The sequence below is a fragment of the Bos taurus genome, chromosome 10, assembly GCF_002263795.3.
Source record: "Bos taurus isolate L1 Dominette 01449 registration number 42190680 breed Hereford chromosome 10, ARS-UCD2.0, whole genome shotgun sequence".
NCBI lineage: Eukaryota > Metazoa > Chordata > Mammalia > Artiodactyla > Bovidae > Bos > Bos taurus.
The window spans coordinates 14,904,646-14,921,082 of NC_037337.1; the positions used below are offsets into that span (position 1 = coordinate 14,904,646).

Sequence of the window (16,437 nt, forward strand, 5' to 3'; positions counted from 1 at the left end):
AGTCACTTTTGCTATCTGAGCTTTTATGTCTGAACATATATACCACAAAAAATGGTAATCTCTTCCCTGCCTACCTCACTGCTTCATGATGAGGATCTGAGCTAATAAACCTGGAAATGCTTCAAGTGATCCTTTAAATGTAACGGATTGTTATTTGCAGCCCACGTGAAGCCTCTCAGGTAGCAGGTGCTGAAAAGGACTTGCTGATTAGGGGAGAGGGGCATTACTGTTTGCTGTGGCTGCAGGTTTAGAAGCTTTGCAGAAGGGTTCCACAGGCCGCGGAGGGGCGGGGCTCAGGCCAGTAGCCCTCCAGCGCCGGCCTTTCCCTGGAGGCGCCAGCCGGGCAAGGATGGGGGGCGGGGAGAAAGAGGGGGAGTAACTGTCAAACCTCCTCGCTTGGCGCCATTATTTAAATAGTACGTGCCCGTCTCGCAGCTGTACGTGCCCGGGGCGGGGCTGCGAGCACCCGGAGCGGGGCGGAGGCCCGGGGCGGGCCGGGGAGGTGGAGGGGAGAGAGGGGACGGGCCGGGGCGGGGCCAGGCTGGCTAGAGGGGCGGGCCTAGCGGCGGCCCCCGGCGAGGTTCACTGCGCTTGCGCTGACAGACGCAAGATGGCGGACAGTGCGGAACTAAAGGTAAAGCGCAGCTCGAATTCACTTCTAATATTCGGCCGCGGAGACGGCGCTGCTTGTGCCGGGGGGGATGGGTCCGACCCTGGGGGGCCGCTCGGGCTTGACTCCACATGGGCCTGGAGTTGTAGAGAGGATCGGCGCGCCTGGCCCCAGTTGAGGGGGCCCGGCAGCGGCGGGCCGCGGGCCCCGGGTGCCTCGGGGGCGCTGACGGGTCGTCCCCGGCGTGTTATTGTTGTGGGCGCCTCTGGCGGGGGTGGCGGGGGAAGAGATCGGGAGTCCGGAGGTGGGGGCCGCGGCTGTCTCTGGGGCTCGGCTTCTTCACCTTCCAGGCAGCCTCCCCGCCCCCCGTGAGGAGCGGGGGCAGGGGATGGGTGTTCATGTTGGGGGGATTGGGAAACCTCCCCGCCGCTGCTTCCTCTTCCTCCTCTGCAGTCCCAGGCTGCTGTCAGGCGCTCTCCTCAGACCCCCGGGAACTTGGCTCTGGCCGCCCCGCCCCTCCGTGGCTCCCTGCCGCCCCCGCCCCGGACTCGGCTCTCCCCGGCTACCCGCCTGTCAGTAGGCGCCCGGGGTGCCCGTTTGTGGGCAGCGCGATCCTGGGGCGATGGAGTGGGGATGTAGGGGAGAAGCTCCAGTAAAGTTTAGTGAACCCCAGGCTGGCGTTGAGGTTCGACTGGGGGGTAGTGGGGCAGTCTGCCTGGGCGGGACGGTACTCTTTATCTCTGATTCCGGGCAACCGCGGGGAGAAACCCCCTCGAAGGGTGTGTATTTGGAAGCAATGGTAGGTGGTGGGAAGCAGCTACTCTCCCTTCTTTTCCATCTCTTCCTTTTGGCTTGGTGTGGAGGGTGAGAGGAGCCTTCGGGGGTCTCTGCACACACCATGATGGCGATGCTATAGCTGATGGAGGTGAATGGTTCGTGTTTATATCCCCCCGTTGCCTTTTGTTTGTAGGGACATCTTGCTGGCCATGTTGATTTGAACGAAATTGTCCCCTCATCCTACTTCAATCTCCAGTTAAATAGAACGTTCCTCCGTTCCTCTCAACTGTACCAATTACTCACGCCTCGCGAAATTGGATGAAAGGGTGCCCCCTTTTCCCCGCTTTTTCTCCCACCCCAATCTTCTTTACCTGATGATGGCTTCTTTACCGAAGCAGATATACCACTACACAAGCAGTTGGGGGAGGGGGGTGGAACCCTTGTGATTGGATTGTGACAAATGGGGCTCCGCTTGAATAATTTTGGTTTAGTAGCAAGCAGTTTTTAACTAACGCTTATTATTTCGAGGCTCTGAACGCGATATTCCCTTCTCTGTGGTTTCCTACGTGTGAACCGAGCAGCTGGTTGTATCCTGACCCAGAGAACTGACATCGCTGTCAGAGTGGAGATCGGGATATACAGTTGTAAATCCTGGGGGGAGAGTCGTCTTTTCCTAATTAGTAAAAATTATTTAAAGAATTATCTCTGTTACAATGAAACGATAACTCCTGGAACAGGCAAACGGCAGGTTTGTTTCTGGAGAGTTTCTCAGTGGAAAGCTTCGCTGAGAGATCGTTTTTCCCAATAAATTTTCAGTGTTAACATTACAAAATTTGTATATTTAGACTCTGCCTTTGAGCGTCATTCTTTTTAATTTACTTTTAATTGCAAATTAAGGGAGAGCAAATCGAGAATGGGTGGTTTCGTTTTTTCTAGTTTCAAACTATGGACTTAAATGAAAAAGCCCCAGGAATTTGAATATTTGGAGGTAATTAACTCTTAAAAAAGTATGCAACTTTAAGGTACATGTTTTCTGTAGTTGTAAAATGCAGTTATTATGTCGCTGTGATCTTTGCATTCTAGTACTTATTTTGTTAGGAATCCTTCGGAATGATGGCTAATCAGTTCTGTTATACGTGGACTACAGAGTAAAGCTGGCTATGTTGTCACTCTTGATGCTGTCCAAAGAAACTGGTATGGAAAGCACATGCTGGGAGATTTCCTCCTTTGTTCTTTCTCATTTTAAGAAAGTGCCTTTGGGGATAGATCAGATCCCTGGTGTGAGTCTTGTTAGGTAAAGTTTCTCTTTACAAAAATGAGCCTGCATCAGATAAATGCTAAACACATGGGGGGAAACATTATTTTTCTAAAACTGGTCTCCTGTTTTGCTCTCTCCAGAATCTACTTGAGTTTTTCTAAAGGAGTTTTTTCTATTATTATGTTCTGTTGTACAGTGTTTTTTTCCTTCAAATTGTAATAACTGCTCTTGACATACTGGTCTGTCATTGTGTGTACCAAGTACTTTGAGGAGCTGTGATAAATTGCTTAGTTGGTGAGAGCTGTGTTAAATATTTTGTTTATATTTGATTGTGGTTACATTTGCTGTTTTTTTTTTTTTTTTTTTAAGGGGAGGAGATGATCTTAGGAACGCCTACCATAGTTATTTGAGAATGTGTATATATAATTTTCTCTGCAGTAAGCTTTGGAAGATACTTTTGGAAATGACATTTTCTAAGTGGTTTTGTGTGTGTGTGTGGTTTTTGGAGGTAAATAGCATTTATTCCTAATAAGGAATGAAAAGTCAGAGTAAAAATTAAGAAAAACTCAGATTTTTTAAGTGTTAGGTGACAACACAGTATACCAATGGATTTCCAACTGTGAGGCTTAGAGTAAATAGAGTGATTTGTTACCTTAATTATGAATACAATCCATAGCAAAAAGAAATGTGGGTTGTAAATGTTTTTCCTCATGACCCATTTTAGTGAGGCCCTTTAAATCTAAACAAATCTGCAGGTTCAGATGGGAAAAATGGATAGGTCTGTATCTCCTGCAAGTGCAAGCTGCAACACTTATAGATACTGCCAATAAAAATTAGATTGTGAGTCATACATATCAAAAAATTCTCTGTACTCATTTGTTTATGGAAGGTTTAATTTTTCATTAGGGGAGTACCCAAAAATGACATTTGTAAGAATGTAGAGAGTGAGCATTTTATTATCTTTAGGAGTTTAAAAGCAGGAGGGTGTGATGGCCAGATGATCTTGGAAGTTAATCTGACAGCTTCATGTAGCTTCTCTTAAAATACTTAATGCAAAAAATATTTGTAGTTTTTTTTTTTTAAGTCAAATTGGGTTATTTTGCCATCTTACCTCAGGAGGAACAGTGGAAAGGAAGAAATTCATTATCATTTAGTGAAGTAACTAATGGAATTCAAGGGGAAGAGAAATCAAACTTTAAAAACCATACCTTTAAAAGTAGTATCTATACAAGCCTGTCAGTAAATTATGTTGTTGTATTCTGCCTCTCTGTTTTCAAGAACTAGCCATTTAATTTTGGTCTTTGTGGTGTAATTTGTCTGCTTTTATTTTAGATGGAAGCAAGTAAATCTGACAGTTTATTCATGAGTTTGATTTGAATCTCCATAACTTGCCTTGCTGAAGTGCCACATTTGGATGGTTTTTGTTTTAAATCACCATTTTTATGAACAGCATTTAAAAACAATTTGTAAGACACTCTGGTTTTTAAGTATTTCATATAATCGTTTTGAAATATCTCCTGTTGCTCTGCTGTTTTCTCCGGGGTGATCGTATTGTCTTTCTCTTCAAAGAGTCTCTTGTAATCCCGGTTGATTGCAGTAGTGCTTAGTGGTGAGTCCATAGCTGATTAACCTTGGGTTTCTCCTGGTGAACTCCATCAACGTGCTACTCCAGGGTTCTTGGAAAGGCTTTTGAGTTCAGGGTAATTTGTACCCTTTCTTGCTCGTAACGAGGGATAAGAAAAGAAAATGGCTTAGAGTTGTAGTAGGAATGGGAAGAATTGTCTAAGTTTCTGAAAAACTGCAGTGTTTATAACGAGACGTAGTCTTAAAAAACAAAACTGCTGGTCATTACGTCATAGAATTGGTTTTAGTGTATTCTGCTGTGGCATCAAGTACCTTGGTTTTGTTTGTTTTTTAATATATGTATTTGAATAATACCTTATATGGTACTTTGCAGTTCTTAATGTATCACATTATCTCATTTGATTTTTCCATCAGTTCTTTGAGATAGGAAAGGCAAGTAGTATCTCCCTTTTATTGATAAAGTATGCCAGGAAAGGGTAAATGACTAGTCCAAGGTCATACACATGAAAGTGGCAGGCATTTAAGCCTAGGACTTGTGATTTCAAAACTCTGTGCTGTAGGCTGCCTTCAAGGTGCCATGTCAGTCCTGGAACCCTTGAGGGTGCCTCGCTCACAAAGAATTCTAGTTATGTTGTTGCTAATACTTTCCCTCTTGCTCTGTGCCAAGGTATTTTTGGATATTCCTTGGGCTTTTTGCAGGGAAGAGTTTGGAGTTTTTTAGTTGGAATCATAGGCATTAATTCTTGCAGATATCATTTTACTTGAGAAAACCTCAGAGAATACTGAAAAGTAAGCACAAAAATGAACAGCACCTGTAATCTCAGTACTTAGAAATATCATGGTTAGCATCTGGGTATCCATTTAGACTTTCTCTCTTAGAGCAAATGCATATGTATATTCAACACAAAAGAGAGCTCATACTCTTTATTTGTAATCTGCTGTTTTCATGGCTGTCTTTCCAGGGTAGTCAGTAGAGGTCTCTCTGATCATTTGAAAGGTAACATTGTCTTTTATTCAGCTGATACCCTGTCATTGGACTTCTCTGGTGGCTCAGATGGTAAAGAATCTGCCTGCAATGAAGGAGACCTGGGTTTGATCCCTGGGTTAGGAAGATCCCCTGGAGAAGGAAATGAACCCACTCCAGTATTCTTGCCCGGATAATTCCATGGACGGGGTACAGTCCACGGGGTCACAGAGTTGGACACGAGTCATTGACTAACACACATACACCCTATCATTGGACAATGGGTTACTTCCACTTTTTGCTTTTTTAAACAATGACTTGACAAACAGCCTGATACAAAAGTTTGCCAGTGTTTTATTCTAACTAAATGTATGTATTCTACAGACCGTTTTTTGTGCTTCAGGAACAGTGCAAATAGTGTTTTGATTAGGTGAAGTGTTCAATGAAAAGTAATTTTTGATTTGTTCGTTGTCTATACCTTTCTTATTTCTGTTCCTATAAATCTGTCAGATAAGGTTATAAAATGATGGCAAAGATAGATTAAGTCAACATTATATAAATGTTCTGAATCAGAACATTTGATAAAGTATGAAATAGATTATGAAAATAGAAATAGATTTTGAGAATATTTGCTTTAGCTGTGTTTTTAATCTCAAAGCAAAGTGTTGCCATATTATAAAATTGGTAGGTGACATTGTTTCGGGGAGGCTGTTACAGCGAGGAGGTTCCTTTGGCAGTGAAAACATTTATTCTGTTTTAAAGAACCTTATGGGTTAAATCAGTTAATAAAAGTATGTGAGTTGAATTAAAAATATTACTTGTGCAATATCTGAAAAGTACTGCACTGTGGAAGGAGCAGCTGATGAAATTAAAGATATGAAATTGATCAAACTCTAAATTTTGACATGTTAAATTCGGTCCTCACCTAAATCTTCAGCATTTATGTAACAAATTGTATGACTAGGATTTTTTGGAGGTAGGTGATAGAGAAATTTTAAAATATTAAGTTTTCCTTTGCTACAATTTAAGAAATAGTGCTAATTATTATGCATTTTTTGCTACTCTTCCTACAAAGTGTTTGTGACTTTGTGACTACTACTTCCTCTTCCATGTTAAAAATTGTGGAACTCCTGTTGGTTTTGATTCCGTCTACTCTTCGTTTCATGGTAGCACATGAAAAAAACTCCCTAAGTCTCCCCTCCCCTCAGAATCTTCTGGTAAAACTTCATTCTTTGTCATGAACTTCTGAAATTCATCAAAATGAAGAAATCTTTTCCTTTTCTGCTTCACCTTAGATTAAGAAACAAAACAAACCCTTTGAACATTAGCTGGTAACTTTGAAATATCAATAACTTTCATAGGACTGTTGTACATGTTCCTGTTTTCAAAAACTTCATCTCTTTCTTACCTTTCCTGCTATTCTTCTCTTCTTTTAATTTCCCGCTTTGGTTGCCCAAAGGTCAGTGTTCCCCAAACACTCCTTTCATCCTGTCACTCCACTGGCTTTTCATTGAAATCAGGATAAAGCTTTAGCTCTCAGTTTGGTATTCAAGATTTTCTAGTCTGACCCCAGTACATTTTGTGTGTGTGTTTTGCCTCCTCCACTGTACAGCAAAAGTCTTTTCCTTAAAGCCAGAGCTAGTTTGCTTTTTTCATGTTGACTAGTGTTCTGCTTTGTATGCCACTCTGTTTTCCCTTAGCCCTACGCTATGGACACGGACACAGTAGGTGCCTAAGATACGTTTGTCAAATTCCATTCAAGATTTGTTTCTGTTAGTGAGGGGGCAGATGCATATATTTATGTAACAGTCTTAAGTTGTCAGTGTTCTGAGATAGGGTCATATTGTCACACTTTTTTTCATGGCTGCTTCGTAGATGAATCCAGAATAATTCATGAAGACTGTTTTCGGTTCAGTTCAGTCACTCAGCTGTGTCTGACGCTTTGCGACCCCATGCACTGCAGCACACCAGGCCTCCCTGTCCATCACCAATTCCCAGAGCCTACTCAAACTCTTGTCCATCGCGTCGCTGATGCCATTCAACTATCTCATCTTCTGTCGTCCCCTTCTCTCCCGCCTTCAATCTTTCCAGCATCAGTCTTTCCCAGTGAGTCGGTTCTTTGCATCAGGTGGCCAAAGTATTGGAGTTTCAGCTTCAGCATCAGTCCTTCCAATGAATATTTAGGACTGATCTCCTTCAGAATGGACTGGTTGGATCTCCTTGCAGTCCAAGGGACTCTCAAGAGTCTTCTCCAACACCACATTTCAAAAGCATCAATTCTTCGGTGCTCAGCTTTCTTTATAGTGCAACTCTCACATCCATACATGACCACTGGAAAAACCATAGCTTTGACTAGATGGACCTTTGTTGGTAAAGTAGTGTCTCAGCTTTTTAATATGCTGTCTTGGAAGACTGTTTTAGGTTTACCTTTCACATTTAAGTTATATAGATAATAAATATATTTCTCATTGTAATGATACAGCAGTAAGTAGAGTAAAATTTTAAGTCTTCATTTTCACCCCACCCACACTTCACCCCTTGCAACCACTTTGGTATCCTATTTTTTGAGGCGGAAAGAACATAAGCTTATTGAGGTATAATTCACATACCATGCATTTCATCCATTTATGTGCACAATTAAATGGTACTTTAATATTAATATATTCACAAAGTTGTGTAACTATTACTGCAACCAATTTCAGGATATTTTTCCCTTCCCCTTCCAAGAAATCTTGCATTCTTTAGCTATCACCCCTATTGCCCACAACTCACTCACCCTCAGGCAACTGCTTATCTGCTTTCTGCCCTATAAATTTGCCTATATTGAACACTTCATATAAATGGAATCATATGTAGCCATTTGTGTATTCATTTTTCTGTGTGTGGACATTTAATTGTGTCTAGCATTTGTAATTTATTGTATATGTCTAGGTTTGAATCAAATTAGGGACATAGAACTCAGTATTTATTAAATGAATGTACATACATTGCTATACATAATCTTATTATACATGGTATACTTTGACTTGCTTTTTTCACTTAACAGTATACTATGTTGAAGCTCTTTCCATTGCATGTTCCAAAGTGAGAATGTTTCTCTTTTTTACAATGCAGATATTTCATATGTATATTTGTAAAGGTTTAGCTTGTGGATTTATCAGTGTATATGTCTAAAAATTGTTAACTTGTCTTGATGGTTTTGCTAAATTTTTTTAATAGTTGACAATGTTTAATGTAACTCCAGTAAAGTTATATTTGAGGTTCCCGTAAGAATAGGAATGAAAACTGTTGCAGGTAAGGGTTGTTTGGCTTGAGGAGAATGGAATGCAGGCTCTTTATGGCGCGCTCGCAGTACACAGCCAGAGCAGTTCATTTTGTATTTGGGTTTTTGAATGTGAGCAAGCCTGTTCTTAGCTTCATGGCATACTGCTTAAAATAGAATTTAAACATGCTATCTTATGCTTTATGGTGAATTTTAAGACTTTTTCTTGTAGCCACATAAGTGTAATCTAAAAAATAAGATCTGAAATATTTCAGGGTAAATATTTTTCTCATATATTAAAATTATCAGTCTGGTCTGTGGGCTTCTGTGAGTTACCCCAAAAAGGGAATGTAGAAGCACCTAGCTCAGAGTCTAACATGGTAGGTATTTGGTAATTATTTGTTATTTATTTAGGAAGTATCTGTCATATTCTGTCACTCATTATATGTTTGAGTTATGACTGTGAATGAAGTGCTAGGTATCAGTTGGTTTGAGAATGTTGTCATGTAACTGCTACTATTAAGTCACTTCAGTCATGTCAGACTCTTAGTGACTCTATGGCCTGTAGGCTGCTAGGCTCCTTTGTCCATAGGATTCTCCAGGCAAGAATACTGGAGTGGATTGTCATGCCCTCCTCCTCCAGAGGATCTTCCCGACCCAGGGATTGAACTTTTGTCTCTTATGTCTCCTGCACTGGCAGGTAGGTTCTTTAGCAATAGCACACCACCTGGGAAGCCTATCACCGTGTAAACGTGTATTTAAACACTCTCACAGAGGGATATGGACCAAAAATACTTGTTTCTTAATCACCCAAGTAATGCATCAGCTATTACAGTGGTTCTCAAAGTCTGTTTCCCAGACCTCTGTTAGTTTTCCAGACTCTTTCTGGGGATCCTCCAGGTCAAAACTTTTCTCAGTAAAAGTAAGGCATTATTTGCTATATTGAAAGTGGTAGTCATTCTGTCATGTCCGACTCTTTGTGACCCCATGGATTGTAGCCCGCCAGGCTCCTCTGTCCATGGGGATTCTCCAGGTAAGAATACTGGAGTGGGTACTCATTCCCTTCTCCAGGGGATCTTCTCGACCCAGGGATTGAACCCAGGTCTCCTACATTGCAGGCAGATTCTTTACCATCTGAGACATCAGGGAAGCCCATTAGCTACATTGGCATTTGCATAATCAGTGGTGGGTAAAATTGTGTGAATTAAGGCAGTAGTATTAAACTGTACTAGTTTGGAACATCATCATGTACTTGGAATTAAGATGATGAAGCAGTAAAACTTAATTTTATTATGTCTCAATCCTTGAGCACATTTTAAAGTATATTTTGTGTGATGAAAGTCCTGTAAACCGCTTTTACTAAACACCAAATCTGATGGTTAATTCAAGAAAAAGAACTAGTACAGGTTTTGAGTTGCATGCTGAACCAGCTGCTTTTTAAATGGGATACCGTTTTATTTGAAAGGCTGACAAAGTACGAAGACTTGGGTATTTGGCAGACATTTTCTCAAAACTAAATCAAGTGAGTTTGTACCACAAGACACACTGACAGTATTTGTTGCTAATGATAAATTCTGGCTCTCAAGTGAAAATAGAATTTTGGGGAGCCTTGTGTTTACCACTTTGAGCTTGATAGTTTCTCAATACTTTTTGGGGGGGATAAGATCAGTGGTGCTATTAATGAATGTCATATAGCAAAGTTGTACAGTAAAAGGGTCAAAATCAACCTTGGCAGGACTACATAACTTTCAACTATTATTTTCTAAATAATCAATGCATGGTATTGCAAAATGGTAAAATGCTCCATTGGAAATGTAAGATAGATCAATGGATTTCAGTACATAAGAGTAGGAAGTGTTCATTGATTCACATTCCATATTGGAGCAGCCTTTAAGAAACTGCCACTTCTTGAGTTTTGGTGAAGAATGAAAGAATATCCGTATCTGAAAAAAAGAATGTGGAAGTCACTTTGTGTATCCCACTCTTTGCAACCTCATGGACTGTAGCCTGCCAGGTTTCTATGTCCATGGAATTTTTCAGTCACGAATACTGGAGTGGGTTGCCATTTCCTGCACCAGAGGATCTTCTGAAGCCAGGATTCGAACCCAGGTCTCTCACATTGCAGGTGGATTCAGCTACCAGGGAAGCCCCAGTTACCTGGGAGAGCTGTTGAAATATTGCATCTTTTCTCACTACATATCTGCATGCGGCTGAATTTTCTTCATGTACTCCAGTCAGAACAACCTGAAGCAGATTGGATGTGAAAGTGGATATGAAAATGAATCTGTCTTTATTAAACCAAACATTAAAGAGCTTTGCAAAAATGTCAAATAAAGACTGTTTTTGCTTTTTTTGTTTTTGAATAGTTTAATATTTTGATTTAACAAGCAATGTATTATATTTTAAATGACAATGAATCTTTCAAAATTTTCTGTTTTTTCTTTAAAAGTTTTAAGTTATGGTAATATATACGTAACTTGAAATTTACTTGTTATCCACTTTTAAGTGTATATAGTTTAATACTATTAAATATATTTACATTGTTATGCAACCAATATCCAGAATGTTCTATAAAATTAAAATTATATCCATTAGACAACAATTCCAGTTTTAACTTCTAATACAGTAAACATGAATAGATTTAATCAGAGTATTTTTTGGAGGGGGGAATCCTCTATTTTCAAGACTATAAAAAACCCAGAGAGTCAAAACTTTTGAGACCTTGAACACTCTTATGTAAGATACACAGTGTAGCTTAAAATGGGAATATCATTCTCATCTTCTTATCCATGATATTTTTTATCATTTAAAAGAAAAAAGTTGTACTTATAGATAACAGTGATCCATTTTCAAGGCAAGTTTGCTAAGCAGAGCTGTTTAATTGTATCCTGTGTCTCTATAGTAAAAATGCTAAGTAGTAATGGTTTCCATTGCATTGATTGGCATCACGGACTCAATGGACGTGAGTTTAAGTAGGCTCCGGGAGTTGGTGATGGACAGGGAAGGCTGGCATGCTGCAGTCCACGGCGTGGCAGAGAGTCAGACACGACTGAGCAACTGAACTGAACTGAATAAATGTGCTCCAATACTTTCAGTCAGTAATGGTGTGGGAATTGCGTGATTTTTTATTTTTTCAAGGCTATGTCTCAACCCTTTATTGCCATTTTTTTTTTCTATAGTAGGGGATGGAAATAGCTTGAATAAATGAAAAATCCATACAGATGTCCTCTAGCCCAATTTTAGTCGATAATTTCCTCTTTAGCAGATCTTATTAGCTCTTTCATCCGTACGTGCTCAGTTGTGTCTGACTCTTTGCAACCTCATGGACCGTAGCCCACCAGGCTCCTCTGTCCATGGGATTTCCCAGGCAAGAATACTGGAGTGGGTTGCCATTTCCTCCTCCAGGGGATCTTCCCAACCCAGGAATGGAACGCTCATCACTTTTGCATTCTTTACCATTGTACAGCCTGGGAAGCCCCATTATTAGCTCTTACTGCATATATATAAGATGGCTGATTTGCATCTGACCTATTTTGTTTTCTCCCTTTCTCTGTCGTATTAAAGTGGGACCTAGAGATTACAGGACTGAATGCTTTTCACTTTCTACTCTTCTTTATTTGAAAAACTTCAGCCTCTGTATCTCAAGCATCTTTCTGCAGGATGTCAAATTAAGATTGGAAAAGGAGGATTTTTGTCACAAAAATTATTCTAATATATCAAAATAAAGTAGCATCTTAAAGGTGAAAGATCTTTTCTAAAGCATTTTGAATTGATCGTAATTAGAGCAAAGAACATGAATTTTGGAATTGCTGTTAATTTTCCCTCTTTAGATGGTCAGGCCAGCTATAGTTGAGACTACTGGGAAGGGTGAAGGATTGAAAATAATAACCCTTAATTTCATACTACTTTAAAAAAGTTACTTCTTGGTATATGTGGCAAGTATTTTTAAGTTTTTATAAGTGGCAACTTTGCCATGCCCAGTGGAAAGTATATAGGTAAGACTCATTTATAATTAGTCATATTTGCATATAAACTATTAATGTGTTAAAATTATTGTGTAGGTTGAATTTTGTTACTTACAGGTTGATTAGTTGCTTAGAACATGTTTTCTTATAGGTAAACACTTCAGACTGTACTGAGTTATTCTCTGGAAACTGCCGATTTTAACAGGTGATTCTGCAGAGTGTGGAGGGTGATACTGGACATCTTGTTTTGCATACAGATTTCAGTTTTCTTTGTAGCTTTGTTAAAAGTGATGCATTTTTTTGTTGTTCAGACATCTGTCATCCTAATTGCTTAACCCATTTGAAGGAATGGAGTCTGAAGGTGATGTGTGTTTGTGTGCATACAGCGAGGCTGGTGGCGGTGGTGAGGATACTGTGAATACTGTTGGAATTCAGGGAGTTTGTCCTCTATTGAAGGTAATTCTGCAAATACAGTTAAGGGGGAAAAGGATATTGATATGAAGAGCAAGCTCTTCTTATTAATTAGCTATGAGTTGAGAGTATTTGAAGGGGATTCCCTGGTGACTTAGACGGTAAAGAGTCTGCCTGCAACGTGGGAGACCCAGATTCAATCCCTGGAGAAGGAAATGGCACCCACTCCAGTATTCTTGCCTGGAAAATCCCATGGACAGGGGAGCCTGGTGGGCTACAGTCCATAGGGTCACAAAGAGTCAAACATGACTGAGCGACTTCACTTTCTGTTTCTTTATAGAGTATTTGAAGAAGTAAGCATGCAGGACACACAATTATACCTCGTTAATATGAAAATAATTTTTTCATTTTATTTAAAAACTGATCCTTTAATACTTTCCTTTTTATAGTCTATGTCACGTTAAAAATGTAGTATTGAAGAGAATATTTTACTTTCTATATAGTTAGGCCTTTTCTTATACTCATTTATTCAGTAAATATTTGAGTGTGTATTGTGTGCCTGGTGCTGTGTTAATCATCAGTATACAAAGATAATTAAGACACGGTTCTTGACGGAAAGGAATCAGGATGATGGAGATGGACATGTACTATTTTGTGTAAATTATCTGCTTAAGATGGGCAGTAGAGCCATGCGTAATTGATCTCTACCTTTTACTTAGCTTTGAATCTCTGCATTCCTGACATAGTTAAGAAAGTTAATTGTTTCTCCTCAACTTTCCCATGTGAATGATTTTGAGTAATAAAAATAGCTTTTTATTTTGAAAAATTTATGTATACAGGTTTTTAGATTCCTGTATCTCTTTTGTCCAGCTGTCTGCCCCTGCCCACAACCCTTCCTGCCCCATGGTTTTTAAAAAGTATTGTTTTGGGTTTTTTTTTTCTTTTTTTTGCCAAACTAAGTTAAAGTAGTCAAAATCTTTAGGAGCAGGAGAAATTTAAATAAGTGAACATTGAAATTAACCATTTTACTCAGTTTCTGTTAAATCTTTGACAAATCTTAGCTTTTCAGAAAATTGAACATTTGTTTTATCTGTTGATTGAAACTCCAGTTTGAAGTATGATATAATTCTGAATAGACATTTTCTCTTCTTTACTCTCATAAGCTAAAGATGATTTCCGTATTGTATGGAGTAAAGAGCAATGTTGCAGTTCTTGAACCTTTGCAAGTGACCTGTCTGGAAGTTTTAGGAGCTTTATGATATGTGCTCAAACTTCATGATATGGAAACTGTGTATGGATATTTTTTCGTTCATTGTGCTGAAGTATTTGGTGGCGCAGACTGGAGGTACTTGTCTTTTATTTCTGAGAAATTTTCTTGTATTAACCCGTAAGTAATTTTCTTCTTTTCCTTTTCTGTGTTTGGTCAGAGAAATGGACCTGTGCATTTTCTTTTCTTTTTTTTCTTTTAAGCAACCAATTATTGTTCCTTGAGCTTGTGAATTAATTTTTTTTCTTCCTTTATTCTTTATGCTTCCTTTTTGTTCTTCAGTCACTCAGTCGTGTCCAACTCTTTGCAACTCCATGGACTGCAGCATGCCAGGCTTCCCTGTCCTTCACCATCTCCTGGAGTTTACTCTAACTCATGTCCATTGAGTTGGTGATGCCATCCAACCTTCTTGTCCTCTGTCATCCCCTTCTCCTGCTTTCAATCTTTGCTAGCATCAGGATCTTTTCTGAGTCGGCTCTTTGCATCAGGTGGCCAAAGTATTGGATCTTTAGCTTCAGCATCAGCTCTTCCAATGCTTCCTTTTAGGGAGGGAGTATGATAGATATTTGTGTATGGTCATTTTGTGTTTAATGGGAAGACGTTGTAAACTTGCTGCAAAACTTATGATACAAAATATTTGCTAGTGTTCAATTAGGATTTATATTGAGTGTTAATAGGAATTGTGTTCTTTTCTGAGAGAAAGCTAGGTTGCTTTAGAAAAATAAATATATATGCAGAATAATATGTATAACTTTGTAGAGCAATGTGTAACTTATAGATGACTGGTAAAACAAACACCAGACTTAACAGAGTATTCCAAAACTTTGAGGCCTTCTTTTGTGCAACCACATCCTGTTTCCTCCCCACTTCCTCCGTGCAGCTTGATTCATATGTTTTACTTTAAAAATCAAAACTAGCAGTGAAATAATAGTTTTGTGTATTATTTACTTGTAAGGTGGTTTTTAAGCCATTGCTTCTAATTAAACTATTAATTATATCACAATTCTATAAATTTTTAAATGTGACATAGCATTTTTTGAAGAGAAGGATTCCACAAGTGGAGACCTCATTTTGAAAATATATGTAACCGTGGCAGATATTCATGCCCATGGAATCTATTAATTATGCTCAGTGATGTTTGGGGAAGAAAAGGAGGCTTTGGTTAATGGCCACAGTGATCCACACTTGGTTGAGTCTTTAGAAGTGCTTAGATTTATATGTGTTTGTGGTATAGTTTATGAAGACATTAAATCAGTTATAGGAGAAATCTAGCTTTTTAGTGGATGCCTAAACCGTTAAAGGAAAAACCATTAAAGGGTTTCCTGGGTGGTACTAGTGGTAGAGAACCTGCCTGCCAATGCAGGAGATGTAAGAGACAATGGTTTGATCCCTGGGTCAGGAAGATCCCCTGGAGGAAGTCATGGCAACCCACTCCAGTATTCCTGCCTGGAGAATCCCTTGGACAGAGGAGCCTAGTGGGCTGTAGTCCATAGGGTCATAAAGAGTCGGACATGACTGAAGCTACTTAGCACGCACACATGCAAACCATTGAAAGTTATATTTGATTTTTGTCCATTGTTTTGTTTGATACACTTTTAAAAGTCTTATGTAAAGTAAAAATAATTATGCGTTTTCTGGGCTATAGATATTCCGTGTTAAATCTTGAAAACAAATAAGCACTCTCTCCTCCCCCTTCCTTTTGTCTATTTCAAGTTTGGTCTTTCATATCACAGTTGCTTACAGCAAGGTTCTTATTTATTCCATCAATAAAAATGAAGGCTGGTTTATGTACCAGACACTTAGGTTAGATGCTCAGTAGTAGGTTGGGAATGAAATAGATTCTTTGCCCTCATGAAACTTATATTCTGGGATTCTGGTTATATGGTTATATATGGTTTATATGGTTACATGGTTATATATGGTTTTCATATATTATATGAAAGATAATTTGGTTCTCCTGCACTTATATGAATCTAAATTTTTATAATTAGCAAAAAATGCTGTTTAATTTTGCAAGTTTTTAAAAAAAATATATATCAAATATACCAAATAACATTGTTAGAGAAAGTCATTGGTTTTATGCATGCGTCCTAAGTGGGCTTCCCTGGCAGCTCAGACAGTAAAGAATCTGCCTGCAGTGCAGGAGAATGAGGTTCAATCTCTGGGTTGGGAAGATCCTTTGGAGAAGGGAATATCCATTCCAGTATTCTTGCCTGGAGAATTCCATGGACAGAGGAGCTTGGTGGGCTTTAATCCAAGGGTCGAAAAGAGTCAGACATGACTGAGTGACTGACATTAGTGCTATGCTTCCTAAAGGTAGTATTGGGGGAAAGGAGATA

At 39.4% G+C, this 16,437-nt stretch overlaps 1 protein-coding gene across 3 annotated transcripts in view; it reads left to right on the forward strand.

Annotated features, from left to right (window-relative positions):
- Positions 1–598: 598 nt before the first annotated feature.
- PIAS1 (protein inhibitor of activated STAT 1) overlaps positions 599–16,437 on the forward strand; it is a 127,970-nt gene continuing 112,131 nt past the window's right edge. The window contains exons 1-2 of one of the 3 annotated variants that reach the window (XM_059890308.1): positions 599–634; positions 10,581–14,176. Coding sequence is in view for 2 of the 3 variants with exons in the window: in XM_005211290.3 (XP_005211347.1) it covers positions 1,233–1,409 (177 nt within the window). In the remaining variant the exon portion in view is untranslated. Of the gene's footprint in view, positions 1,410–10,580; positions 14,177–16,437 lie in introns of all 3 variants that reach the window. The other 2 variants (XM_005211290.3, NM_001075396.2) reach the window with 2 other exon arrangements.